The sequence below is a fragment of the Canis lupus genome, chromosome 25 (genome assembly GCF_048164855.1).
Source record: "Canis lupus baileyi chromosome 25, mCanLup2.hap1, whole genome shotgun sequence".
NCBI lineage: Eukaryota > Metazoa > Chordata > Mammalia > Carnivora > Canidae > Canis > Canis lupus.
This window is the reverse complement of record NC_132862.1, coordinates 42,354,726-42,381,075: the sequence shown is the minus strand read 5'-3', so window position 1 is coordinate 42,381,075 and position 26,350 is coordinate 42,354,726. Positions and strand designations below refer to the sequence as shown.

Genomic DNA, 26,350 nt, shown 5'->3' with positions numbered 1-26,350 from the left:
TCCCCAAGGCCCAGAAACATGTGTTGGCTTTTCTCACAAGACCTGTACTTCAAGTACATTTCTGTATTCCTTGCCCACCAAGCTCCTCGACACCACCCTTCACTCCCATTTTCCTCCTTGCAACAACCACCCCCGGCTGCATGGTATGCCCCACCTGCATACACACACACACACACACACACACACATACCTTCTCCTCATCATCGCTGAAATAATTTATCCTCTCCAAGACAACCTTGATGAGTTGCTCCAGCCAGCTGTCATCATCAATGGCCACTAATGACTGACTTGAAAACTGAGTAAGAGGAAGGGAGAAGAGGACCACAGAGAACAGTGGCCAGGCTTTTCTGCCTCGTGCAAGTGGGTCAGAAAGAAGCAAAAGACAAGGAGAAATGGTCTGTAAATATGAAAAAACAGCTCAAGAAATGGGGAAGACCTGAAGTACCTAAGGGGGTTAGTCAGGGCTGGAGAATGGCAGTATAGTGACAATGATGGTAATGCCAACCATATGTGTGAAACCCTTTACAGTTTACAAGGCTCTCCCTCTCCTATGTTATCCTATTTAATTCTGGGAGGAATTATTTCCATTTTTCCAGATGAAGGAACTGATGCCTGCAAAGGCTAAATGACTTGCCCAAGGACACAAAGCTATGGCCCCATTCCCTTCCTCTTTCTTGACAGTAGGATTTTGAGGGTGTGGAGGGTAAGTTAAGGCTTAGGATATAGTCAAAGATCCTGATGCAGAGGCCAGGAGTCAAGGGTACCCAGAAAGAAGTCTCTTGAGTAGGGGGGTCCCTCAATCATGTCTCAGTCTCAGGGGGGTCTGGGGCCTCTTCTCCCTCAGGGTCCTGAAGAGGGAAAAGAAAGCAAGTATGGAGAAAGGTATGTCTCTTAGAGTACACACCTGGAGCAGCCTGTCCTCCCACTCCTCCTGATTCAGGTTCTTCTCAGTGTGATCTAGGAAAGGAGAGAGTATGAGGATCTGCCCGACCAGAAACCCCGTTAGGGAGAAAGAACCAACATTTAAATGCTATTCCAGGGGCTTTATGCCCATAATCTCATTTATTTTTCATCATGACCCTACAAGATAACTGTTCTCCCACTTTACAGAGGCTCCAGGAAAAGTAGGACTTTTCAAAGGTCAGACACACCCAGCTGCCAGGTTTTAGAGTAATGATACAAATCTGGGTCTCTCTGGTTCCAAAGCCCACACTCTTTCCTGATCTTCTGCCCACAAGAAGGGGGTGTTCTGAGACCTCTGGAGTCACAGAACTCTGTATTTCATATCTGCTCAGTGCAGAACATGGTCCAAATAAGCAGACCTATCCAAATGGCATCTCAGAAAGACAGAGACTGATCCCAGTTCTCCTCACCCCAAGGAAGATCCATTCTGCACCTTGGGACTTCATCTTTTCTGGAGTGTGCCCCACTGCCCCAGCTCCATTCCTCCCACCTTTCAGCCAACACCTCACCATCCAGTATCTGCAACATCTGGGGGATCTTCTTCATCCACAGCTGGCCCACGCTCGAGTTGATAATGGGGTGCAAGGAAGTGATAGGATGCAGGGCATATAGTAGCCTTAGAGAGCTTACACCAAACTCCCCTTCTCTATAGGGCTTCACAGAAAGCACCTAAGAAACAAGAAAAGTAAACAGGAGGCAGAGAAAGGATTTAAGGAAAGAGAAGGAAGAAAATCAGAACAAATCCATAGAATGGTAGAGCTGAAGCTTAGACCCTTCCCATTCTTTTCCACCTGTGAGGTCCTACATGTTTTGCAAGATGCTCTCAAAACGTTGCCTCCTCTCTGACTCCTGAAGACCAAGTCAGACCCTTGCTCTTCCAAGATCCCATTGCAATCCGTGTATTCCTCTAACATCTATCACACTGCATTATGGATAGTTATGGCCAGGCTTGTCTTCCGCACTAAGACCATGAACACTTCAAGGGCAGTTCTACACCTTGTCTTTCCAAGTGTTCATAATGTCTAGAAAATAATTTCTGGGTAAACACAGAAACTCAGAACACACTTGCTGAGAAAATCAGAGATCCAGAAAGGCATGTGGACTTGTCCAAGATCAAGAGAGAACAGATCACAATAAGGCCACATAGGAGACAGGCCAGGCCTTCCCCCTTACCCTATCTTACCCTTGCCCTATCTTCAGGCCCCAGCACTATGCTCCCAGTTCCCTCCTCCAGGCTGTTTGGCTTTGATCACCTCTCCCCAAAGCCCCTTTGATCTTTGGCCCCACTCTTTATTCCATACCCAGCACAATGCCTGGAATAGAATAGTACTCAGTTATTCGTGGAATTAGGGGATGGATGGATAGATGGATAGATGGATGGATGGAAGGATGGATGGATGGGTAGTATTCATCCTGTACATTCATCACTTACCACAAGATGAGTCAGGAGTTTCTGTGGGGAGATGAATTGGGTAGCTGAGTCAAAGAGAGGATAAAAGAAGAGGACAGAGTCAATGCCAGCTCCAGAATGCCCAACCCCCAACCCACCCAGCAGCCCACCATCCATTCTTCAGGGGAGGAGAAAAAGCAAAATGGAGAGTGATTATTGGTGCCATTACCATAGGGATTGTGACATTATGACTTAGCCTAAAACCAAACCATTTTCAGTATAAAATACATGCACACACACACAACCCTTACACCTGTCAGAATGGCTACTATCAAAGACAAAAAAAAACAAGTATTGGCAAGAATATGGAGAAAAGGGAATGCTCATACACCATTGGTGGAAATGCAAACTGATGCGGCCACTGTGGAAAACAGTACGGAGTTTCCTCAAAAAAACTAAAAATAGGGAAGTCTAGTTGGCTCAGTGGTTGAGCGTCTGCCTTGGGCTCAGGTTGTGGTCCCAGGTCCGGGGATAAAGTCCTACATCAGGCTCCCTGCAGGGAGTCTACTTGTTCCTCTGTCTGTGTCTCTCTCTGTGTCTCTCATGAATAAATAAATAAAATCTTTTTTTAAAAAACCCCTAAGAATAGAAATCACATATGATCTAGTAATTCCACCAGTGGGTATTTACTCAAGGAAACAAAAACATTAATTTGAAAAGATAAATGTACCCTTATGTTTATTGCAGCACTATTTTTTAGCACTGTTTTTTTTTTGAAGATTTTATTTATTTATTCATGAGAAATACACAGACAGAGAGGCAGAGACATAGGCAGAGGGAGAAGCAGGCTCCTCGCAGAGAGCCTGATGTGGGACTAGATCCCAGGACTCCAGGATCACACCCTGAGCCAAAGGCAGACGCCCAACTGCTGAGCCACCCAGGCGTCCCTACAGCACTATTTATAATAGTTAACAGGTGGAAGCAGCCTGTGCGTCCATCAATAGATGAATGGATAAAGAAGATGTGGTGTGTGTATACACACACACACACACACACACACACACACACACACAGGCACTGGAATATTATTTGACTATAAAAAAGAATGATATCTTGCCGTTTATGACAACATGAATGGACCTAGAGGGTGTTATGCTAAGTAAAAGAAGCCTGACAAAGAAAGATAAATACCATATGATTTCAATTATATGTGTAACCTACAAAACAAAACAAATGAACAAACAAAAATAGAAATAGAATCATAAAAACAGAGAACAACAGGTGCTTGCTAGAGGTGAGGGATAAGCAAGATAGGTGAAGGGTCATAAGAGGTACAAACTTCCAATTATAAAATAAATAAGTCATGGGGATGAAAAGTATAGAATAGGGAATATAGTCAACAATACTGTAATGATACTTATGGTGACAGATGGTAACAACACTTATCATAGTGAGCATAGAGTGATGTATAGAATTGTCAAATCACTACACTGTACACCTGAAACTAATAAAATATTGTATGTTACCTATGCTGCAATAAAAAAATGTTTGTTTTTTTTTAAAGATTTTATTTATTTATTCATGAGAGACAGACAGGGAGAGAGAGAGAGAGAGAGAGGCAGAGACACAGGCAGGGGGAGAAGCAGGCTCCACACAGAAGCCCGACATGGGACTCCATCCCAGGACTCCAGGATCATGATGCTCTGGGCCAAAGGCAGGCACTAAGCCACTGAGCCACCCAGGGATTCCCAAAAAAAATGTTTTAAGTAAATTGAGAGACTAGGGAAGAAGGGCACTGTCCCGCCAAAGCATGGTAAATGGTCACTACTTGTGAGTGCATTCTATTATTAGTCTGTATTTTGAAAGAATTTCCCACTATTTTGAGAAATTGTAATCACATTTTATCGAATATAGCCTTTCATATTTGAAAATCCTAGGTGCATCTTTTAAATGTCTATTGTTCACATTGATTATAATCAGAACTCTCAACACCGGGAAAGTAATTGGCTACCTTTCCTCCTTTTAAACCCTAAGAAAGAATGCTTATTTTCCAAACACACAAGCACCACCCCCAGTAATGTGCCAGACAGATTTCTTCACCCCAACTCTGACTCCTACTAGAGCCGGAGGTCAGGGATGGGGTGAGCACAAAGTGAGGCTCAGAGCTGGGGTGAAGGAAGAGCTAAGGGTCAGGAATGCCTCTGTACACATTACTTTGTAATTAACAACCAAGCTCTTCTATCTCTACTCCAGTGTTTCAAGACGAGGAATAAAGGCAAGAAGGATTTGTGTCGGGGGTTGCTCCCTCCCAGAGGAATCCCCTTTTCATCCATGTGAAGGGCCAAATGGCATCAAGCATCTGCCCCAACCCTTTGCTTTCCTCTTCCACCCTGGCCCAGGCTCATAGCCATGGCCTCCCCCCCGCACCCCCACCCCACAGCAGATCTGTACCTTCTCCCCACACCCATTATCACTTTGAGTCTCAGCCTGCCTCCCACTCTACCCTCCTGCCTGTGGCAACTGGCCCCCTCCACAGTCTCCCCCACCTGTGTACTTACGGCTCAGGTGGAAGCTGCTGAGGTAGGGCACCTGGCCCCGGGACCGGGCCCTCAGAGCCATTTTTGTAGCTGTCTTACTCAGCAGCACAAAGGCCAAGGTGTTGCTGGGTTGGCACGCCAAGGTGATCAGTTTGGGCAAGGACACCTGGCAGATGTGGCAAGAGATTCAACGTCAAGCTCCAAATCAGCCCCCACCGTAAGTTCTCCAGCCCTGTGGCTTTGTCTTCCTTTCCCAGAGGGTCATTTGAGACCTATGAGCACAGCCTATATCCCATCCCATTCATAGTTCCCCTTCTCTCTCACCCTCTCTTCCTTTTTACTTCATGTTGGCAAAACATAACCAATGTCCTAATTAAAATTACAGCAGGAAGGATATGATCAAATAGAGGGGCTTCTTGAAATTTGGAATTGTGTGACTTGTAATCGCTTCCACTAGGGAACATTGCAGGGGCAGAAGACATGGTAGTGGTCAGGACACAGTTTGCCAGGAGGGAGAGGAAGTCTCTGGGAAGAAGAGTAAATCACAGCTGTCCTTTTCCTCCCACGGCCCCTGACTCAACTCTGACCCATACAACAACTCATAGGAGTCTCCAAGAATCCTTAGAGGTTGCCAAGAGGAGGCAGGGTGGATAATCACCTGCTGGTGTTTTGTTTTGTTTTGTTTTGTTTTGTTTTGTTTTGTTTTGTTTTGTTTTGTTTTGTTTTGTTTTACAGGAGAGCAAATTACTCAAGATTTTATAGCCAGAAACTGGCCAAGCAGGACCCAGGCTAAGGCTTCCAGGTCTACTATCCAGTGATCCTCTGCTCCACTGAGCCACTTTTCAGAGGAGCCCCAGGCAGTTGAGTGGGAACAGATGGAGGTGGGGAGCATGCAAAGGACAGTACGGGGGCTAGACGGAGTGGGGGATGAGGAGGGCCAGGCAGAAAGAATGCAATCTGGGGATCAAGGTAGTGATCTGGGCAGCCCGGGAAGGAGGAAATGGAGAGGCTTCTTTGACTCTAGCTGTTTGTACCATCTGTAGGATTTTGGAACACAAAATTTGGATGTCCTCTTCATTCTGGAATAAGAAAAGGAAAGATTTACTATATTTTTTAAAGATTTATTTATTTATTTATTTATTTATTTATTTATTTATTTATTTATTATAGAGAGAGGGAGAGAGAGAGAGGCAGAGACACAGGCAGAGGGAGAAGCAGGCTCCATGCAGGGACCCCGACGTGAGACTCGATCCCAGGTCTCCAGGATCACACCCTGGGCCAAAGGCAGGCGCCAAACTGCTGAGCCACCCAGGGATCCCCAAGAAAAGGAAAGATTTAAATCTGAAACCAGTGCTAGCTGAGTCTTCTGGTACAAGGCCTCCACTGACTCAGAGTTTTAGATGCCAAAGCTCCTTCCCACTGTGCCAACCATGTCCTTTTCTTCTTTCCCTTCTGCTCCCAAGCCTACCCTTCTCTTGCTCCCATCCTCTGATCACTCCCAGCCTGGCCCCTGCTCACTGAGCAGTCAGACTCGCTGAGCCTGATGACATAGTTGATGATGAAGTTCCCCTGGGGCAAGGCCAAGTAGTCATGCTGGCCCAGCATCTCAATGAAGTTCAGGAGGGCCTTCTGTACCTGTGGGGGTGAGATAGGAAGACACATCAATATGGCCCTTCATGTTCCAGGTGAGAATGCAGAGGACCAGAGCAGGTGAGGGGTATCTTCAAGGGACTCAGATCTCCCAACTTCAAGCCCAGTGTGACTCTTCACCAGCCACTGAACCTGACCACCCTACTCCAGTCTGAAGTTCTAGCCCATTTCAGTTCCTACCATCCTCCTGAAGAACTGTAAGCACTGATATTGCCCACACCATAACTAAGATAAGAAATTGGCAGAAGGATTGGGTAGGGAGAGATCAGAGTTCAGGAAAAGTTCTGGCCTTCATAGAAAAGCCAGGAATGAATCCCACAAGTTCTAAGGACCTGGCCTTCAAGATCTCAGTCTCTCTGCCAACCTGCTGAAGATTTAGGACTTTTTAGGGATGATGTCATTGTCCACTTGGCACCCTAAACCACTGCTCTTCTCCTCCCTGTCCTACATGATTCAGAGCTGGGAGCTGTCTCTGATGCCTCCAATGCTGGCAAAGCTTGTAAAAAATATGGCTTCTCAGACCCCATCCTAGATATGACATTTGAGGTCTTCCCTCTCCAAGTAAATTGAATTTTTAGGGAGCAGAATTAGTATTCTTTAGAGCTTTGGGTCCCCACTGACAAGCCTCAGCAAATAAGTTGGAACTACCTGTCCACTTCTTAAATCCTCCTCAGGCTCTGAAAAGCCCAAATGGAACTCATGGGGAGAGTGTGAGGCCAGGAGGGGGTTAGTCAGGGGATTCCTTACCTCTCTCCTCATCCACGAACCACTGTCCCCTCACCATTTTACCCAAGTTCAAGGTCTCAAGAAAGCAATTACCCTCCCAGCCCAAACATTCAGCCCTTCTGCTCACTGGTTTGAGATCCTCCTGGATCATGATTATCACTGAATGCATCACTTCACTCTGCAGTTGCTCTGTCTGGGGCACTAGAAAAAAGACACATGCAACTGGGGATCAGTTTCCTCCCACCTCCTCTGTTGTTTGAGGAGGCACAAGAAGACAGACAGGTGGGAGGAATTTCAGGTACTGTCCTGGTCTTCAAAGGCCAGGTAGAGACCCCAGAGATTATCTCCATCACCCCTCTGCTTCAAACCAGACTAAAGAGTGACCTAAAAACAGGATTTTCATCAAGCTGGCATAGGAGCCCCAGTCCTTTCTGGCATCCTGTGACTGCCTACCTCTCCAGTCAAGCTGTTCCCCCTCCCCGTAAATCTCGACCTTTAGAACTATGACCACTGCTCTTCTTTTTGTGAATTCCCTCTCCCAACTCACCATTATAATCTCTTTCCCTGCTCTGAGTACATGTCCTACACAGAGCCCATCCCATTTCCTGATTGACCCCCTCTATATTCCAATTACACATAACTATGGTCACATTTAAACAACTTTTCACATGTTTTCTTGCATTGTTTCACTGTCTGAACACCCTTATTTTCCCTACTCAGTAGCAAACTGCTTGAGAGCAAGGACTACATGTCATTTAAGTGTTAATGTGTAGTGCCTTGCATTGTGCTAAGCACACAGCGAAGGTTTGGCAAACACTTGATTGGAGTCGAAGCTTATTCCCCAAGATAATAATCATAGGCTAATCCATTATAAAACTGACTGCATAGTGGGAGCTGGTCTAAGCACCTCACGTATATCTTCTCATTTAATTTTCACTAAAAACCCTAAAGGTAGGTATTAATATTACCTCCATTTTCAGAGCTATTTTCAGGTGAGAAAATAGAGGTACCGACTAAAAGCAATCTTCCCCAGTTTGCACAGCTAATAAGAAGTGAAGCCAAGATTTATACCTATTGAGTTTACTATGAGTTTGCATTAACTTTAAAACTGTGCCTTTAACTTCCACATGGGACTGTCTCCTAGCAAAAAGAGCTCTCATAGGAAAGAAGATTCCCAGGACCAGGCCAATTCCCACTCACCTTCCTGGAACACATGCATGAAAACTTGAAGGGCTGATACTATCTTGGCTGGATCACTGGTTTGCATGTTCTTTCGTATTAAGGGTATCACCTGATCGTTGTATAACTGGACTATCAGAAGGGTGCAAATACAAGGGAATCAAGGGTATGTTTAAGTAGCAAGTGGTAAGTAGAAGTAAATCATGCTTATAGCAAATCATGATGCCATGAACTAGATAGATTAGGGTCCTTTAGGTTGGAGAAAAGAAGGAGGAAAAAAGAGAGTCAGCGTTTGTCTAGCATTTACCATGTCCCAAGCATGGGGCCAGATACTTTCCCTGAGCTGGGCCCTATCTCTCCTCGCCTGCTCCACCCTGGGCCCTCCCATAGGTCAGCACACCTCTCCTGATTATCAGTGTTGAAAAATTACAAGATCACCTTTCTAAGCTGGAGATCAGTGAAGGAGAAAGGGAAGCCAATTTAGGTGAAGGGACTGGAGCTATGTCTATACCCCTGGAGATTCACTGTGTTTCAAGCAAAGCTCACACAGATTACTTTGCATCTTGTCTAGAAAGATGGAAGCCCCTTATGGGAACCTAGGTCCCTGCTCCAGTCCAGGGACTGTGATCCTGAGTGCCCACCCACACAAATACCTGGATTTAGAGAACTGTTAACTTACTCAGGTTGTAGAAAGACCTCAGGGCAAGGCTGTGGTTCTGTACAGAGAGAGAATCTGAGTCCTTGACTGTTTCACTCAGCTGTGGGGAGACCAAGGCCATTAGATCTGGGAGGACTGAAACTAGGGGCCATGGGTGTGGATCAGGAAACAAACGCATGCATCCGTGGAAGGGATGGTGCTTAGCCATAAGGGAGGACAGGAAAACAGAACCAGGAATCCACATTCCCAGCCCCAAAGGGAAGAAGACAGTGGCAAACAAATTAAACATAAAGAAAGTAACACTTTTTTACAAAATGTTCAATTGTCCTCTTCCTACTCTAGGCTGCAATACAGAGGGCCTGACATTTCCCACAGGCATGATAGAGTAGTTTGAACGTTCTGCCCTTTAACCAGAGATTAGGGGGAGCAACAAAAGTCTGTGACCTTCAAGAAATACACAGAATGTACCCAATTTACCTCATGGAGAATATCCCAGTCTGTGCCCAGAATCTGGGTATTTACTTGTTCCAGAGAAACCTGAGATGTGTATGGTTAAGGTCACCATGTGAAAGATACCTGCATTTGTGGAGGTTGTGACCTGGGCTAGGGTAGCCATCACCTCCAAAGAAGAGAGAAAGAGCAAGCCCAGGATTCTTCTAGCCCCACAGCACTCACCTGTTCGAACAGCATGCCTATAATATTTTCCAGCTGGGATTCCAAGTTTATACCTCCATAGCCACTAAGAGCCAGAGCCTCCGTAAGTTGGCAGATACACTGTGTGCATAAGGACAGAGTAAGCAGAAGTTAGCCCAGACTTTCCACAGCCTCAAAAGAAATCCTCTGTCCTCACAGCTTCTCTTCAAGGATGGCCCCAAGTCATCAGAGTTTCACACTGTGCTCTTGGACCTCCCCCAAAAAAGCTCAGGGTCTAGTTCTTTCATAGCCAAATATAGCCATCAACCTGCCCTTCCACTTTGCCCGGTAAGCTACACTTATTTCCAAATAATCTCATTATTACACAGAAACCTTTAGGGCACTTCATTTCAAGTATTGGCTGACTTCAAAGGAGCAGGATAAATTAATCATCGCCAAAGCAAAAACTGGTTTTATGGTTCTGTGACTTTCAAAATTCTGAAAACCAAGTCTAAAAGTCTGTTTCTACTTTCTACCTAATGGATTCTCTTATTTTGTGGGTTCTTTTTATTGCTGGTATGAGAGTTCTACAAATAACCTTAGTTTTCACATGTGTAAACACTCCATTTGATTTTCTTAAAACAGGTTTATTGACAATTAATTGACACACAAAAAATTGTACATATATATAGTGTACAATTTAATAAGCTTTGATAAATGTATAAACTTATGAAGCCATCACCACAATTAACATAATGAACATATCCACCACACCTAAAGTTTCCTCTTATATCTTTGTAATTCCTCCTTCCCTCCCCTCCCAGGACCTTTCCTTTCCCCGGGTGAACACTGACTTGCTTTCTGCCATTACTGACCTATCATTTCCTTTATAAGAAACTGCAAAACTGTTTTCCAAAGTAGTTTGCCAATTTAATCCTAACAGATATGTAATAGCATCTCATGGTGATTTTGAATTCCCTAACGTCTATACAATGTTGAGCAACTTTTCCTGTGCTGACTTGACATCCTCATATCTTCTTTGGTGAAGTATATATTCAAGGTTTTTTTGCCCACTTTTAAAATTATTTGTATTGGGTTTTGAGGGTTCTTTATATATTCTGGATGTCTACGTGATTTGCAAATATTTTCTCCCAGTCTGAGGCCTGTTTTTTCGTTCTAATAGTACCTTTCTAAGAACAGAAGTTACTCACTTCAATGAAGTCCACTTTACTCATTTGTTCTTTTATGGATCATGTTGTGGCTAAGATATCTTTGCTTACCCCCAGTTCACACAAATTTCTCCTGTTTCCATCTAGAGCTTTGCTAGTTTTAGGGTTTACATTTAAATATGAGCCATTTTGAGTTAATTTTTGTACATGGTATGAGATGTGGAATGAAGTTTATCCTTTTGTGTATGGATAACCAAATGTTCCAGCACCATTTGTTGAAGAGACTATCCTTTTTCCAAAGAATTGCCTTTTCACCTTTGCCAAGAAAATCAATTGACAGTAAATATGTAGCTCTATTTCTGGAATCTCCACTCCACTTATCCATTCATCTGTCTTAATGCCAGTACTATAGTCTCCATTGTTGTAGTTTTATAAGTCGTTCTTCTTTCTGTAAACTTTTTTGGCTATATTGGGTCTTTTGAATTTCCATATGAATTTTAGAATTAGCTTGCTAGGATTTTGATTGGGATTGCAATGAATCTGGGGCACCTGGCTGGATTAGTTCCATCAGTGGAACGCATGAGACTCTTGATCTTAAGGTTAAGGGTATAAGCCTTATGTTTAATATAGAGTTTACATAAAAATGAGATTTAAAAAAAGTATTGCAATGAATCTGCAGATCAACTTGGGAAGAATTGATACCTAATCAATATTGGATCTTGGTACGTGAATACTGCATATGTTTCTATTTATTTAAGTCTTCTTTAATTTTCCTCAGCAATGATTAGCAGTTTCCAATGTACATGTATTACCTATCTTTTTTCAGATTTATTCCTAAGCATTTCATATTTTTATACAGATTATCATGTTACCTGTAAATAAAGACAATTATACTTCCTTTCCAATCTGTGTGCCAATTGGGTCAACTTGTTTGATAGTGCTCAGATCTTACATACACTTTCTGATCATCTCTCATTCTATCAATTGTTGAAGAGGGATGTTTAAATCTCATTAGCTATAACTCTTTGTTATTTTAGTGGTTGCTACAGGGTTTATAGCATATATTTTTAACTTATCCCAGTCAATTTTCAAGTGATATTACATGATTTTATGTACACTAAGTATAGGTATACTTACACTACACTTTGTGCTATTGTTGTCATATATATATATTTATATATTTTAAAGATTTTATTTATTTACTCATGAGAGACACAGAGAGAGAGGCAGAGACACAACAGAGGGAGAAGCATGCTCCCTGCAGGGAGCCAGATGTGGGACTCAATCCCTGTTGTCATCCCTGTTGACATCTCGATCCCTGTTGACATCCCTGTATGACAACTCGATCCCTGTTGTCATATATATATATATATATATATATATATATATATATATATATATATAAAGATTTTATTTATTTACTCATGAGAGACACACAGAGAGAGGCAGAGACACGACAGAGGGAGAAAGGGAGAAGCAGGCTCCCTGCAGGGAGCTAGATGTGGGACTCGATCCCTGGACCCCAGGATCATGCCCTGAGCCAAAGGCAGACGCTCAACCACTGAGCCACCCATGCATTCCTGTTGTCATATATTTTACTTCTATCTGAAATAAACTCCACACTACATTGTTATAACTTTTGCTTAAATAGTTACCTTTTAAAGAGATTTTTTAAATAAGGGAAAATATGTATTTACTCACACAGTTACCATTTCTGGTTCTCTTCATTCTTTTGTATAAATTCATAATTCCATCTGGTATCATTTTCCTTGTGCCTGAAGGACTTCTTTTAACATTTCTACTGAGTCTACTGGTGATGAATTATTTCAGTTTCTTTATATGTGAAAAAAATTTTTTTCATTCATTCTGAAATATATTACCACTAAGCACAGAATTCTAGGATATAGTGTTTTACTTTCAGTACCTTGAATTCTACTATGTTCTCGCTTCCATTATTTCCAATGAGAAATAGGCTATTGTTTGTTTTTGTTTTTGTTTTTACTTTCTGCATTTAAGATTTTCTCTTTTTCACTGGTCTTGAGAAATTTGATTATGGTATGGCTTGGTGTGGTTATTTTTATATTTCTTGTGTTTGGAGTCCACTTAGTGCCTTGGAAATGTGAATTTATCATTTTATTCAGATTTGGAAATTTTCAACCACTATTTCTTCAAATATTTTTTTCTGTCTTTCCCCTTTTTGGTGGGACTTTTACTAAACATAAATTAGGCTGCTTGAGGTTGTCCATATCTCACTGAAGCTTCTTCCTTCTCCTCCTTTTTATCACTGTTTCATTTTGTATAATTTTTATTGCTATGTCTTCAAGTTAATCAATCTTTTCTTTTCCAATCTAGCTTTCAAACCTACAGAGTTACAGTTATAATACCTTTTTTAATGTTCTTGTCTGCTATTTCTAACATCTGTGTGAGTTCTGGGTCAGTTTGGGTTGATTTTTCTCCCTATTATAAATCAGTTTCCCACACCTTTGCATGCCTGGTGATTTTTTATTTAAAGCCATTCATAGTGAATTTACCATATTGAGTGCTGGATATTTTGTATTCCTATACTCTTGAATTTCTTCCAGGATGCAGTTACTTGGAAATAATTTGATTTGGGGTGGGGGTCTTGCTTTTAAGATTAGTTAGACCATAACAGTAGTCAGCCTGTTCTTAATTTTGCCCTACCTTCTCAGTATTTGACCCAATGCCTGGAATTATAAAAGCTTCAGGCTGATTGGTGGGAACAGGCACTATTCCTGGTCCTGTGTAAGTGCCGGCTACTGTTCTCTCAATTCTTTGTTCTTTTCCTCATCTGAGACAGTTTCCTCACATGCATGTACTGTTTAATATTCTGCCCTGTAAACTCTAGGTGCCTTGGCCTCCTGGATTTTCATTGCCATCTTGTAAACTCAGGAAGTCCACCAGACTCTTTCTTGAGTTTTTTCCCCTATGCCACCACCTGGAAATTCTCCTAAGAAAATTAGGTGGGGCAATAGGGCTCACTTCATTTCTTTCCTGATCCTCAGGAATCACTGTTCTTTGTTACCTGATGTCCAATGTTTTAAAAACCATCATTTCATATATTTTATCCAACTTTTTAGTTGTTTCAAGCAAGAGGGTAAATTTGACCCCAGTTACTCCATCTTTACCAGAAGCAGAAATTCCTCCACTGGGTTTTGGATATTCAACATTTCCTTTCCTTTCGTATACCTGATGGATTCCCATCACGGCCAGCTCGTTAAAATAGAGTTGGTTAGTGCTGGTTGATGTCCGAACAAAATTATGCTATGGACTGACAACTATCTTGATTCTTAATCACCATCCCCTGGAGTGAGAGAGGAGGAGGAGGGAGAAGGGGAAAGGGGGTTGTCAAAAACATTTCCACCGTCAGCCAAGATGGAGGGTAGACTATCCACCTACACAATCTGCAGACTGATAGTTGGGATACAAATTTCATCCTCTAACTGGCTAATTGGCTACACAGAACAAACCTTTGTTATGAATTCATAGACCTTACTCTAGGCAACACACAGACATGTGCCAGGAGGGAGAGTAAACAAGAGATTGTGTGGTTGGTCCACTAATACGCAAAACTTAGAAAACCTATGTGAGAAAGGTCATCTCTTTCTCACGAGGAAAGTGCATTTGAGGTAGTGGTGCAATGGTAGACTGCAAACTGTAGTCCCTGGAAACTCGATGCTAAGGAGTGTTGCACTATTTAAAAAAAACATTCCTCATCTTGGAAATTCACAAATGCACATTAGCATATTTAGCAACCCTGAAAAATATGCCTCTCAGATGCCTATTCTGAGGTGCATAATTGACCATTATCTCCAGCTGTCATGCTCTAAAATCCATTACTGTGTTAAAACTGAAGCCAGCTCCCCACAGGTTTCTCCCAGCCAGTGACGGAGTATGGCAGCCCATTAAGGCAGGCCTACTCCTTCAAGACATGGGACTTTTCTGATGAGTGACTTTAGTTTAGTGACTCCCTGTTGGCCTTACTGAAACTTTCTTAGAATTACACTGTAGGGGTGCCTGGGTAGCTCAGTGGTTGAAGGTCTGCTTTTGATTCACGTCATGATCCTGGGGTCCTGGGATGAAGTCCTGCATGGGGATCCCTGGAAAGATTCAGCTTCTCCCTCTGCCTGTGTCTCTGCCTCTCTCTGTGTGTCTTTAATGAATAAATAAATAAAATCTTAAAAAAAAAAAAAAGAACTACACTGTAATCTAAGACCTGCCTCTCTTTTCCCCTACCCTTCCTTTCCTCTTTCCCTTTCTCCTTATCAAATGTCAGACATACATCACAATCTGATGGCTCCCAACTTCCTCTGGCTCCCTCGCAGTTTTCCCTATTTTCAATGTTCCTTCAATAAATCTCCTGCACCTAATCCGTGTTGGTATTTGCTTCTTGGAGGACAAGACTAGCCTACATATTGAAGGCTCTAAGAAATCCTACATTTAAGATATTTAAGACATTTAATTCTAATGCAGTATTTCCCACCCGTTTTACTAAATAACACAGCTTGTTTTTGTGGAATACCCATTAAAAGTTGGAGGGAATTTGGTTTAAGGAATGCCACTCAAATGGAAGAAGGACTGAAATAACGATCAGAAATTTTGGGTTCTAGTTCTGCTCCTAAAAATACGTAATATTAGTATAATAATTCTAAGGTAGGCAGAATTCTGTGATGGCCACCCAAATTCCAGGCCCCTTCTCCCAGTTATTCAATTAAGGTGTTGATATGAAGGGACTTTGCAAATGTAATTAAGGTCCCACACTAGCTGACCTTAAAACAGATTATCCAGGTGGGCTTGATCTACTCTTATGAGCCATTTAAATATGAATCTAGAGGTCAGAGACAAGAAAGAGAGATTATTCAAAAGGCTAGACAAATTCAACGAATATGCATAGTGAAATTCCAATAAAACCTTATTTTACAAAAACAAGCTTCAGGCTGGATTTGGCCTGTGGGCCATGCTTTGCAACCCCAGCATTAACTACTCAATAAATGTGGAAAACATAAATTAGTTAAATTATCTTCTCACCCCATTCCAATCACCTGAGAAATGTAGAAAGGTACCACTTTTGCAGATATCAAAGTCATTAACCATCGGGTTAACCGGTTTACTTGGTTCTTGAGTTTGGATGGTGGCATGAGGAAGAAGAGGTGGCCAGTTATCACCAGAGCTTGCTCTGTCACCTGTGCCCAAGGAGACATAACAAACTTGCCTCAGCTCTGGGATGAAGGCAAGACAGTTTCTTGGGGGCTTTTCCTTATTCATCTTTGTATTCCCAGAGCCTAGCATAATGCCTGCCTAAGAGTAATAATCAGTAAATGTAAATTGCTTAATTGCATACTTAACAAATATGTGACTGGACAGTAGCATTTTCTGACAGTATCCTTTTCTGGAGAATGGGAAGAGGAGCCTGAGGAAAATCACTCTTCTCTTTTGGAAGAGCCATTTAAGTTATCCTTCCACCAGTAAGTACACAGACATGGCCCTGCCCCATCTTTTGCTCAAGACTTACTCCTTCAGTGATCCATCCAACCCCACTATCTCCAACTCCCACCTTGTTGTTGCTCTTCAGGGACCAACGATTGAAGAGAAGCCGGAGGGTGAGGTAAGCCTTGAGGGATGCTGCCTCTTGTGTGATGTCCATTATTTCATCTTCTTTAGTACCCAGATCCAGATGTTTCCGGACACTGATAACCAATGCTTTGAGCACTGTGAGGGGTGCAGGGAGTTTGAGCTGCCCCTCCCCATTTTCCTCCCCACGAAGGGCAACATACACACATATGGGCATAGTCCTCTCATCCCCACCCTGAAAGGGTTTATGGTGCCCTATGGCGGGAAATGCCAACCCATTCACCACCTCCCCAACTATCTTTCCTATCTGACCACACATAGTCCACCCAGAAGGGGAAGGGAAAGTGGTTGAGGATATCAACACCCACAGCATCGCTATCAAGCCTGGTCCTTGCTCCACACCAGGCTAAGAAGTCAGATGGAGAAGAGCAGCTGCTAACACCTGGCCTGCTCTCAGCCTTTCCTGTCCCTTCCTAGCTTTCTGGGATCCTTATTCAGGGATTTTTGTTCTTCTTTCCTCCCTCCCTGATTCCAATGGACTCTTCCCCAGACCCTTCTGACTCTTACCATGACATATTGCCAACATGTCAGCCTCCGTTTGGGCCACCCTCAGAAGGCGTAGGATATATTCCCATGTGATACCAATATAGGGGGCTGCACCTAAGAGGGAGAGCATAGGAAAGGTACCTGTATGCCAGGGAGGGGAGCATCCTAGCCTTAGTGCAGGAAACTTTATAGATTGGGTCCAGGAGGCCTGGTTTCTGATCCTAGCTCTGCCTTCAGAGTCTGGGCAACCTGGAACAAGTTATTTAATTTAACTGAGTTTCAGCTTCTTAAACTGTTAAACAGGAGTACAGTTCCTGATGTGACTACTGCACAGGGCTGCTGGGAAGATTAAGCTCAATACTAGATGTTAGTAGAGCATACACATGCAAGGTATTGGTACACTCTCTTCTAGGGACCCTTAGGAAATAAAGAGCTATGCTGTCTGAAGTGGATGTGAAACTGTTTGCCTTGACTAGATGCAAACAGGAGACATGTTTCCAGCTTCTCTTGTTGTGTCCTCTGAGCTTGCTGTGCAGCCCAAACCACAAGCCTTGTCATTTTGAACCTAATTCCCAGAGGGCAAACTTACTCCCCTCTGGCTCTCTTTGGCCCCAGTTCCAAATGATAAAGAAAAGGTGGGTCACTGCCACTAGCGCACTGACTTGACTGTTTTTTTCACACTTTGTGACTGGGAGAGGGGAGCAGAATGGGTAAGAGAGCCACCACCATCACCAGTAGCCACCAGGACAGAGTTTGTATGGTGATTCTCTGCCTCATCCTGCTACTCTATTACCTTCCAAGCCTCTAATCAAATTCAATACTGCAGGTTCCCTTAAATAAAACACTCTTAGCTTCCTCCTTGCCTCTCCCCACCACTGTTGAATGGGGCTTTCTATTCTGCCTTCTATCTCCACCTGGAGTCTTCTTTTCCAGCTCCACAGTCGCTCATGCCCTTATATGTCCTACTATGCCATTCTTGGTCTCCAAAAACTCCCTCCTGAGTTCCCAGCAGTTCAACAAGGATCCTAGTTTGTCCCCCTCCCACCTACACATAGACACCCATGACTGAACTAAGTGGAAATGTCCAGTGAGAGAAATCAGGAGGATAAAGCTAATCTAGAGCACATACAATGCCCCCGCCCCCTACTGCCCCTGTCCTCTTCTCAGACTAACTCATACTATACCCTGGAAGAAGATGAGTCTCCCCACTGCAATCAGGAGGCAATTTGGGGGCAGGTTGTTGTGCCATCTGTCCCACAATTTGAAGATGACTATTCCTGGAGACTGGAACCCCAGAGCCGTTAGGATCCCAGTACATAACTCCTCCAGTTCTCCCTGTGGCTTCTGGAAAGAGAAAGACTAACTGTTCCAAAGCTAATCCAAGATGAGTGCCATATCTTCTGAGAATCAGCTTTGGTCAATAAGTGATTATTCTCCATTTGGAAAGCAAGAGCTCACCTACCACCCTATCCAATATATACCTTCCCAGTGATGGAGGGCTGGAGCTTCCTAGAGTGTGCAAAGGACGGGTGGACAAGAAATGTGCAGTCTCTGTGTTAGGGTAGAAGTGGGGATTGAAGTTCAGAGCACAAGATTCCTCTACAGCAACAAGTGAATCATCAGGAATGTGAATGGATAAATTATGGAAGCAACTTTGGAAGTCCTTGGCAGGTCAGGAGTTTTGATCAGAAGACAGGCATGCCAAGGAAGGCAGGTACACCAGAAAAAAGATACCTCATAGGTAGGTAGTTAACCAAGAAAATAAGAAACCAGATTAACCCAGTGTCAGGAAAGTAACTATAAAGTATAGGTAGGAATCATGAATGTTCAGTCTAAAGATGGGCTAACACACAGGTAGGTAGATTCAAATAGTTGACTAAATAGAGTGAGATGATTAGTTGAGTTGCAATAACAAAGGTTACTGCCTAAGGTATCCTAGGATACACTCTGAAAACCAGGTCAGACTTTGAGCCCAATAACCCAAATCCTTCCCCCCTTTCCATCTCACATCTCCTACCTCATCACTTTACTTCACCACTGTATCTTCTAATTCTGTCTAGGTCACAATTCTTGAGATATCCTCAGAGTGCTAGATATGGACTCTAGCAAACTGTTTAGAAACAAAACACTCATATCCCAGATACCACTTAGTTTTCAAGTGCCATCATCCACCAGAAAGAACTCCTAGGCTCAGACCTGGGATGCTTTTTTCCCCCAAAGCCCCCAGCCCAGAGGCACATGCTCCTCACCATTGTTCTCAGGTAGTCAACGATGGTATCTGTCACTTTCTGGCATAGTGAAGTTGCCATCTTGTTATTTAGGATTTTGACTTTCAGCAACTTGAGAGTTTGTAAGACATTATCTGTTGACAACTATAGGAGAGAGGAGACTCAAGAAGAAAGAAAGGTTGAAGGGTAAAGATAATAAAGAGAGCAATGATCCCTGGTAGAAAAAGGAAGGGAGTTGTGAATCTAGGAAGAGAATTAAAGCTGGATCAGGGATTAAGGGGATGGAAAAGGTATATGGATCAGAGTAGGGACACAGGAATTAGACCTGGAGCTATGAATGGATTGAACCAAGTAGTGCTCAGCTGACTGGTAATTTTTCCCACTCTCCTGGCACAATGAGTGTATACCCAACCAGCTACCTTGATGGAGCCAGTAAGATGTCTGAGATGTCCTCACCTGATCAGCAACTTGGAGTGCTTCCATGATGTCCTCAATGTTCTTTCCTGAGATACCCCATTCTCTGTCAGTGATATCTGAGGAACCTACCATAACTATAAATATCTCTGTAAGAAATAAAGAGGGTGAAGAGCGGGAGCTGTTTCTCTCTTGCTATAGGTATTTCATCAGAGGTGGGTATCATGGTACGACAAAAACATTCAAAAAATATTAAGAATGAGAAGATACAAGTCAAACTTGTATTGTTTGACTCCTGACTCAGAGTCTGCCACCCCCCCCCCCCATTAGCGATATATTCTTAGGCAATTTACTTAACTCCTGGAGACTCTTTTTCTTCATATGTAAAATAAATATATTAAAAATTAACATAAGAGGAACACCTAAGTGGCTTGGTCATGATCTCAGGATCCTGCAATTGAGCCCTAAGTCAGGTTCCATGCTCAGCAAGGATTCTCTCTCTCCCTCTACCCTCTCCCTGCTTGCTCACTCTTTCTCTAAAATAAATAAATACATCTTTAAAAAAAAATTTGCATGAGAGCCAAGAAAGATGAGCTATGTGCTATTAGGTATCAGTTCTCAAGATTTCAGCCTGTCCTTTGGATCACATCTTTCCCCTTGAGATCATAAACTGCCTTCTATGGGTAAAAGTTGGATAGAGATTTGGTGTAGGGGAGTGCTTGTCCATAACACTATGAAAAATTGATTACTATAAACTACAAACTTATACTCTAATGACATACTCATAGTCTTGGTTAATAGTTTTCAGAGCAGTCAGATAGAAAACCAAACCAAACCAAAACAAAACAAACCAAAACAAAACAGAAAACTGATTTAGTCTAAGTTCAGTCTATCTACTACCAGCAAGGATGGATGATTGTTTGATTGACTGATTTATATGTTCTGGTTTGTCTTTACTAAAGATATTATTTAACATGCTTTACTTACTTTACTAATTTATAAAATGGTCATCATTGTGGTAGTGATAGTAGCAGTAGTAGTTGTAGCAGTATCTAACTCATAAAGTTGTCAGGAACATTATACGAAATAATTTATGTAAAATAGTGCCTAGCATATAGTAATAACTCAGTAAATACTGATTATTATTCTCAATTAGAAACTGTTGGCACTCTACCTGAATCCACAGCATCCCCGTATGTCTATAGGAGAAGAGCTCTTTATTGTCATTTTAAGACCAGGTACTGGACATTAGATCAGGGTTGGAGGTAGCAAATGAGACAACCAAAAAAGCAACTGGGAAAGGAACTGTATTGTACAGAAGGGGAGAAAAAGGGGAAGGAAAAGAAATAGAGAGATGTTACTTAAAATGAACAAACCCAAATTCCCAAAGACATGTAGAAATCTAGTGCTGTGAAAGATAACATAACAAAATCAACAATTGGAACAGGAAATTACTTCAGAGGAGATTAATTTTGTAAAACAGTCTCTCAAAGATGTAAATAAAATAATAGTAATGATAATCATTGTTGCCAACCTCTTCCTCCTCCTCATCATCAAATGAATATGCATAGTATGTTTAAAAAAAGGGAAATATTGGGGGCACCTGTGTGACACAGTCAGTTGAGTTTCAGAACCTTGGTGTTGGCTCAGGTCATGATCTCAGGGTCATGAGATTGAGCCCCATGTTGGACTCCATGCTCAATGTGGAATCTGCTGGAGATTCTCTCTCCCTCCCCCCCTCCCACTCATTCTCTTTCTCTCACTCAAATAAATAAATAAATCTTTGAAACTGATTGTGTAGCTATGGAGAAAAGTTATTCAAGTAAGTTTTAAACACAATATTCTAAGCGTGTGCCCTTAATGGGATATATCCTAAAGGAAAAAAAAAACCTATAAAGAACTTGAACTTTACTTAATAAGTTTGTTATTGGTAGTGTCATTGGAGATGTAGTTCTGAAACTATTGTGTATATTGTAGTAAATATACTATTTTTCAGGAAACAGGATTGTTACCATGGAAGAAGGTAGATGCAAATATGGAATGGGAGACCATGATGCTCAAATTTTAATTAATTTTAAGTAAATTAAGTAAGAATTCATGATTTAAAGTATTCCGTCCACCGAAGAGGCCCAGAAGCAATGACACCCCAATAGCAATGAGCACACCTGCTACCCAGACCTACTTTCTACATAACATTAATACCCCATTTTGTTTTTAAGATTTTATTTATTTGAGAGAGAGAGAGCTCGAGCATAAGGTGGGGAGCAGGAGAGGGGCAGGGGTGAGAAAGAGGCAGAGGCAGACTCCCTGCAGGGCAGGAAGCCTGACTCAGGGCTCAATTTCATGACCCTGAGATCATGGTCTGAGCCAAAACCAAGAGTCTGATGCTCAACTGCCTGGGTCACTCAGGCATCTCTATACCCCACTCTTAAAAAAAAAAAAAAAAAAGGAAGAAACCTTCTTGGAGAAATGGCTGATTACTGATTGGGAGTAAGAAAAGTACAAGACTGGTCTCTATCTTTTTGTGCCAGAAATAGGGAAGTGCTCAAAAATCCAATGGGTGTACATTAAAAATGCAGAAGATCCAGATTAAAGAGTTCTCTCACTAGCCAAATGAGCAACAGTTTGAACATCAAAAAGAATGATGATAATAGATTTAAAACCCATTAAGTAAAAAAGAAAGAATAAAGAAAAAGAAAGGAACACATGGGCCCAAATTGGAACTAATAAATGCATGGTAATTATAGTGGTGGAGGAGGGATTCCATTTTTTTTAAATGCCAGCTAATAAATATAGAAGGAATGATAGAATTACAACTATAGATGAAATAATTGATATAGACAAGAAAGTTCAATGGAACAAGATATTAACATGGCCTCAAAGCATCACTATATATATTATGCATTAATTACAATAGGAAAAAAGCATTTTTACCAAGAGAGATCTGATGGATAACACCTTCACCAAGTGATCAAACTTAAAATCACCAGTAAAAGAACTGACTGATATCATGTGCTTCCTGACAGTGCAATGGGAAATATATATCACCATGCTTAGTATTTTTGCTCACTAAGTTTAATTTATTTTTTTTAATCTTTTTTTTTAATTTTATTTATTTATGATAGTCATAGAGAGAAAGAGAGAGAGAGAGGCAGAGACACAGGCAGAGGGAGAAGCAGGCTCCATGCACCGGGAGCCCGACGTGGGATTCGATCCCGGGTCTCCAGGATCGCGCCCTGGGCCAAAGGCAGCCGCTAAACCGCTGCGCCACCCAGGGATCCCACTAAGTTTAATTTAAATCTAAAATGAGGACACAATCAGTCAAATCCAGATTATAGGACAGTCTATAAGACAACTAAAGACAAAAATAGTTATAAAATAGGTATAAAATAAATAAGTCACAGAAATGGAAAGGCAGCAGCATAAGGAATATAGTAAAAAATGTAGTCAATAATGCTGTATGGAGACAGATAGTAACTATACTTACTGTAATGAACATTGTACAATGTATAGAATTGTCAAATCATTCTGCTGTGCACTTGAAACTAATATAACATTGTATTTCAACTATAATTCAACAATAAAATATTTTTAATTAATGGTTATCTTGGGAGGGAGTAATGAATAGGAAGGATCACAATAGGGAGAGCTGGCTGGTGGAGACACAGACATTTGCTTTACGATAAATCCTTGAGGTCTACATACTTGTTCCATGCACTTTTCTGTGTTTTAACAAAATAGATTTTTTTAAAGTTAAAATAGGTACTGTAAGACAAAAACAGGATTTTACATGAAGGAAACAAGAAGTTATACTTTTTAAAGATGATACAGAAAAGAAAAACAGAAACTGAACAACTCAGTAGACAAGTTTCATAGTAGACTAGACACTGCCAAGGAATAAGTTAGTGAATTGGAGGACACAGTAGCAAAAGTGACCCAGAATCTAGCACAGACACATAGGGAAGAAAATAAAAAAGAGATATTTAGAGAGATGGATGAAAAACTCCAATAAATGCTTAATGGGAACATCAGAATAGAGCAAATGGACAAGAGGTCATAGTTGAAGTGATCGTGGCTGTAAATCTTTCAGAATTAAAGCAAATATGAATCCTCCTATTGAAAAAGCGCACCAAGTCTTTCACAGGACAAAGAGAAATCCATATCTAGATACATTGGAATAAAATAAAAGACCAAAGAAAGCATGAGAATCCTAAATTATTCAGAGAAAGAAAGATTAACTGCAAAAGGAAGACTACCAGACCAAGAGCAGACTTCTCATCAGCAACACTAGTGGAGACAAAGCAATAATAGCTTCCAAGTTTTGAAGGAAAATATTAATCTAGAAATTTATACTCATCTCTATCATTCAAGAGTGAGAGCAAAATGAAGACATTTCAGAGAAGCTAAGAAATTTATTATTCATAAGCCCCCATTGAAAGAAATACTAATATACTTCCTTCTTTCAGCAAGGAATAAAATAAATCTGGAAAAGAGAAGGATACAAAAAATGTATTAAATATGTACTAAGAATAAGTAAAACAAAACAAAAGAATAAGTAAAACACTTGGTAAACTGAGTATCTTCTGTTGGCTCTCCAGATCTTCCCTACACTGTTCTTCACTCTGTTAAATGTTTTGGAGGCTACATCAAGTAAACCGCCTTGTCCTCTGGCTTGCAATTAAGTTTTGCCAATGGGGAGCCCTGATAGGACACTGCAGAAAGGATGGTCATGTCATAGCAGCATTCTCCTGGTTCCTCCTGACAGGGTGTATTGAGGTCATTGCTTCTCTCAAGATAGCCCTGTATGCACAATGCTTCTTTCAGCTTTCCAAGACTGCTCCCTCCCCAGATCCTTTCAGGCCTAGGGGTGATAAAACTCTGGCTGTTACTAGCTCCAGCATATTATACTATCTTGCAGGTTTCTGTATAAGTACCGCGCGCTAACCGATTGCGCCACTGGAGCTCCGCTTCTTGCAGGTTTCTTAATCTCTACTCACACATACTTGTTAGAGATAGTTGCTCTAATTTATTTGTTAAATTCTCTTTGAATTATCCTAATTTGAATGTATAATTTTTCTGTTAGGAGCCTGAGAAGGTGGTAAGTTTAAGTAGTATTGACTGAAATATAATAATCACAACTAACTTGAAGGGGTTAAAATCATGATGAAATTGAACCATTAGACAACACAGCACAAACGATGAGAAAGGTGAGGTTGTAGGGTGATTAGAGAGTCTAAGATCCTTATCTTCCTTAGAAGGAATATAGAGAATTGGTGAACTTTAGACTTTTGTTAGAAAAATATAGGGGCACAGGGCGCCTGGGTGGCTCAGTGGCTGAGTGTCTGCCTTTGGCTCAGGTTGTAATCCCAAGGTTCTGGGATTGAGTCCTGCATCAGGCTACCCAGAGTGAGCCTGCTTATCCTTTTGCCTATGTCTCTGCCTCTCTGTGTAGTTCTCATAAATAAATAAATAAATAAATAAATAAATAAATAAATAAATAAATAAATAAATAAATAAATAAAAATCTTAAAAAAAAAAAAAACTGAGACAGGATGCCAGGATGCCTGGGTGGCTCAGTGGTTAGGTATCTGCCTTTGGCTCAAGTTGTGATCCCAGGGTCCTGGGATCAAGTCCTGCATCAGGCTTCTCACAGGGGAGCCTGCTTCTTCCTCTGCCTATGTCTCTGCCTCCCTCTGTGTCTTTCATGAATAAATAAATAAAATCTTTTAAAATATATATAGAAAGAGAGGATAAATTCATATTATTTTTAGAGTAAAAAATATCTCTCTCCAGATGTTGAGTTGCAAAACCTTATTTTGGTATTTTATAATTCTTTATTTCTTGTAGTACTTAAAACTCAACACATCCAACATTGAACATATTATCTTCTCTCCATCCCAAAATTAATCCCTAACTCTGGGCAATACTTGAGTCTTCGTCATCTTTGACTTCTCTCCCACACCACCCACAAACCTGCCAGGACAGAGAATTTTACTTATTAAATGCCCCTTGAATCCGACCCTTTGCTACCCTTACATGACCACTGTTCTACTTCATTTCTCATGTTCAGACTCACCTCTTCTCTATGCCTGACCCCGCTCCAGTCCCTATTTCTGTCCTTCTCACCCACACCAGATAGACAACAGCACTACAAGGAAGCAGTTAAGATGACATAGAAGAAGTATCTCCTGGGAATACGACCCAATTGTTGAGAAATAATCACATCTTAGCAACCAAACCTGGAATGCTTACATTGGAACTAACCCACCAGCTCTATTCTAAAGAACCTAAGGTGGACTAGAGTTTCCCCTCCCCCAAATATGATTCCTGGAGAGAAATGGCTTTATTATAATTTATTTAAAATACCTGCTGCAGGGGCACCTGGGTGGCTTAGTGGGTTAAGCTTCTGGCTTTGGCTCAGGTTATGATCCTAGGCTCCTGGGATGGAGCCCTGTAGTTGGGCTCCCTGCTTGGTGGGGAACCTGCTTCTCCTCTCCCTCTGGCCCTCCTTCTCCACTCCTACTGTCCCTACCCCCCTTCTCAAATAAATAGAATCTTTAAAATAAATAAATTTTTTAAATGCCTACCGCATAGCAGCTATTCAATAAATGTGTTGACAAAATAGTGAATGAATTATATTTTTTAAACTTGTTATGTTGAATCAAAAG

The 26,350-nt window shown here is 41.6% G+C and overlaps 1 protein-coding gene across 4 annotated transcripts in view; it reads right to left on the bottom strand.

Moving 5' to 3' along the window:
- Window positions 1-25,906, bottom strand: part of LOC140617673 (maestro heat-like repeat-containing protein family member 1) — a 72,134-nt gene extending 46,228 nt beyond the window's left edge. For 2 of the 4 annotated variants that reach the window (XR_012017858.1, XM_072799455.1), the window contains exons 1-19: window positions 25,759-25,906; window positions 20,857-20,987; window positions 19,725-19,831; window positions 19,290-19,412; window positions 18,225-18,384; window positions 17,182-17,289; window positions 16,478-16,632; window positions 15,966-16,106; window positions 9,779-9,877; window positions 9,125-9,203; window positions 8,467-8,577; window positions 7,394-7,467; window positions 6,409-6,525; window positions 5,925-5,969; window positions 4,912-5,056; window positions 2,396-2,439; window positions 1,473-1,632; window positions 905-957; window positions 191-295 (exon numbers count right to left, since the gene is read on the bottom strand). Coding sequence is in view for 3 of the 4 variants with exons in the window: in XM_072799455.1 (XP_072655556.1) it covers window positions 191-295; window positions 905-957; window positions 1,473-1,632; window positions 2,396-2,439; window positions 4,912-5,056; window positions 5,925-5,969; window positions 6,409-6,525; window positions 7,394-7,467; window positions 8,467-8,577; window positions 9,125-9,203; window positions 9,779-9,877; window positions 15,966-16,106; window positions 16,478-16,632; window positions 17,182-17,289; window positions 18,225-18,384; window positions 19,290-19,412; window positions 19,725-19,817 (1,812 nt within the window). In the remaining variant the exon portion in view is untranslated. The remainder of the gene's footprint in view (window positions 1-190; window positions 296-904; window positions 958-1,472; window positions 1,633-2,395; window positions 2,440-4,911; window positions 5,057-5,924; window positions 5,970-6,408; window positions 6,526-7,393; window positions 7,468-8,466; window positions 8,578-9,124; window positions 9,204-9,778; window positions 9,878-15,965; window positions 16,107-16,477; window positions 16,633-17,181; window positions 17,290-18,224; window positions 18,385-19,289; window positions 19,413-19,724; window positions 19,832-20,856; window positions 20,988-25,758) is intronic. The other 2 variants (XM_072799456.1, XM_072799457.1) reach the window with 1 other exon arrangement.
- Between the last annotated feature and the right edge of the window lie 444 nt (window positions 25,907-26,350).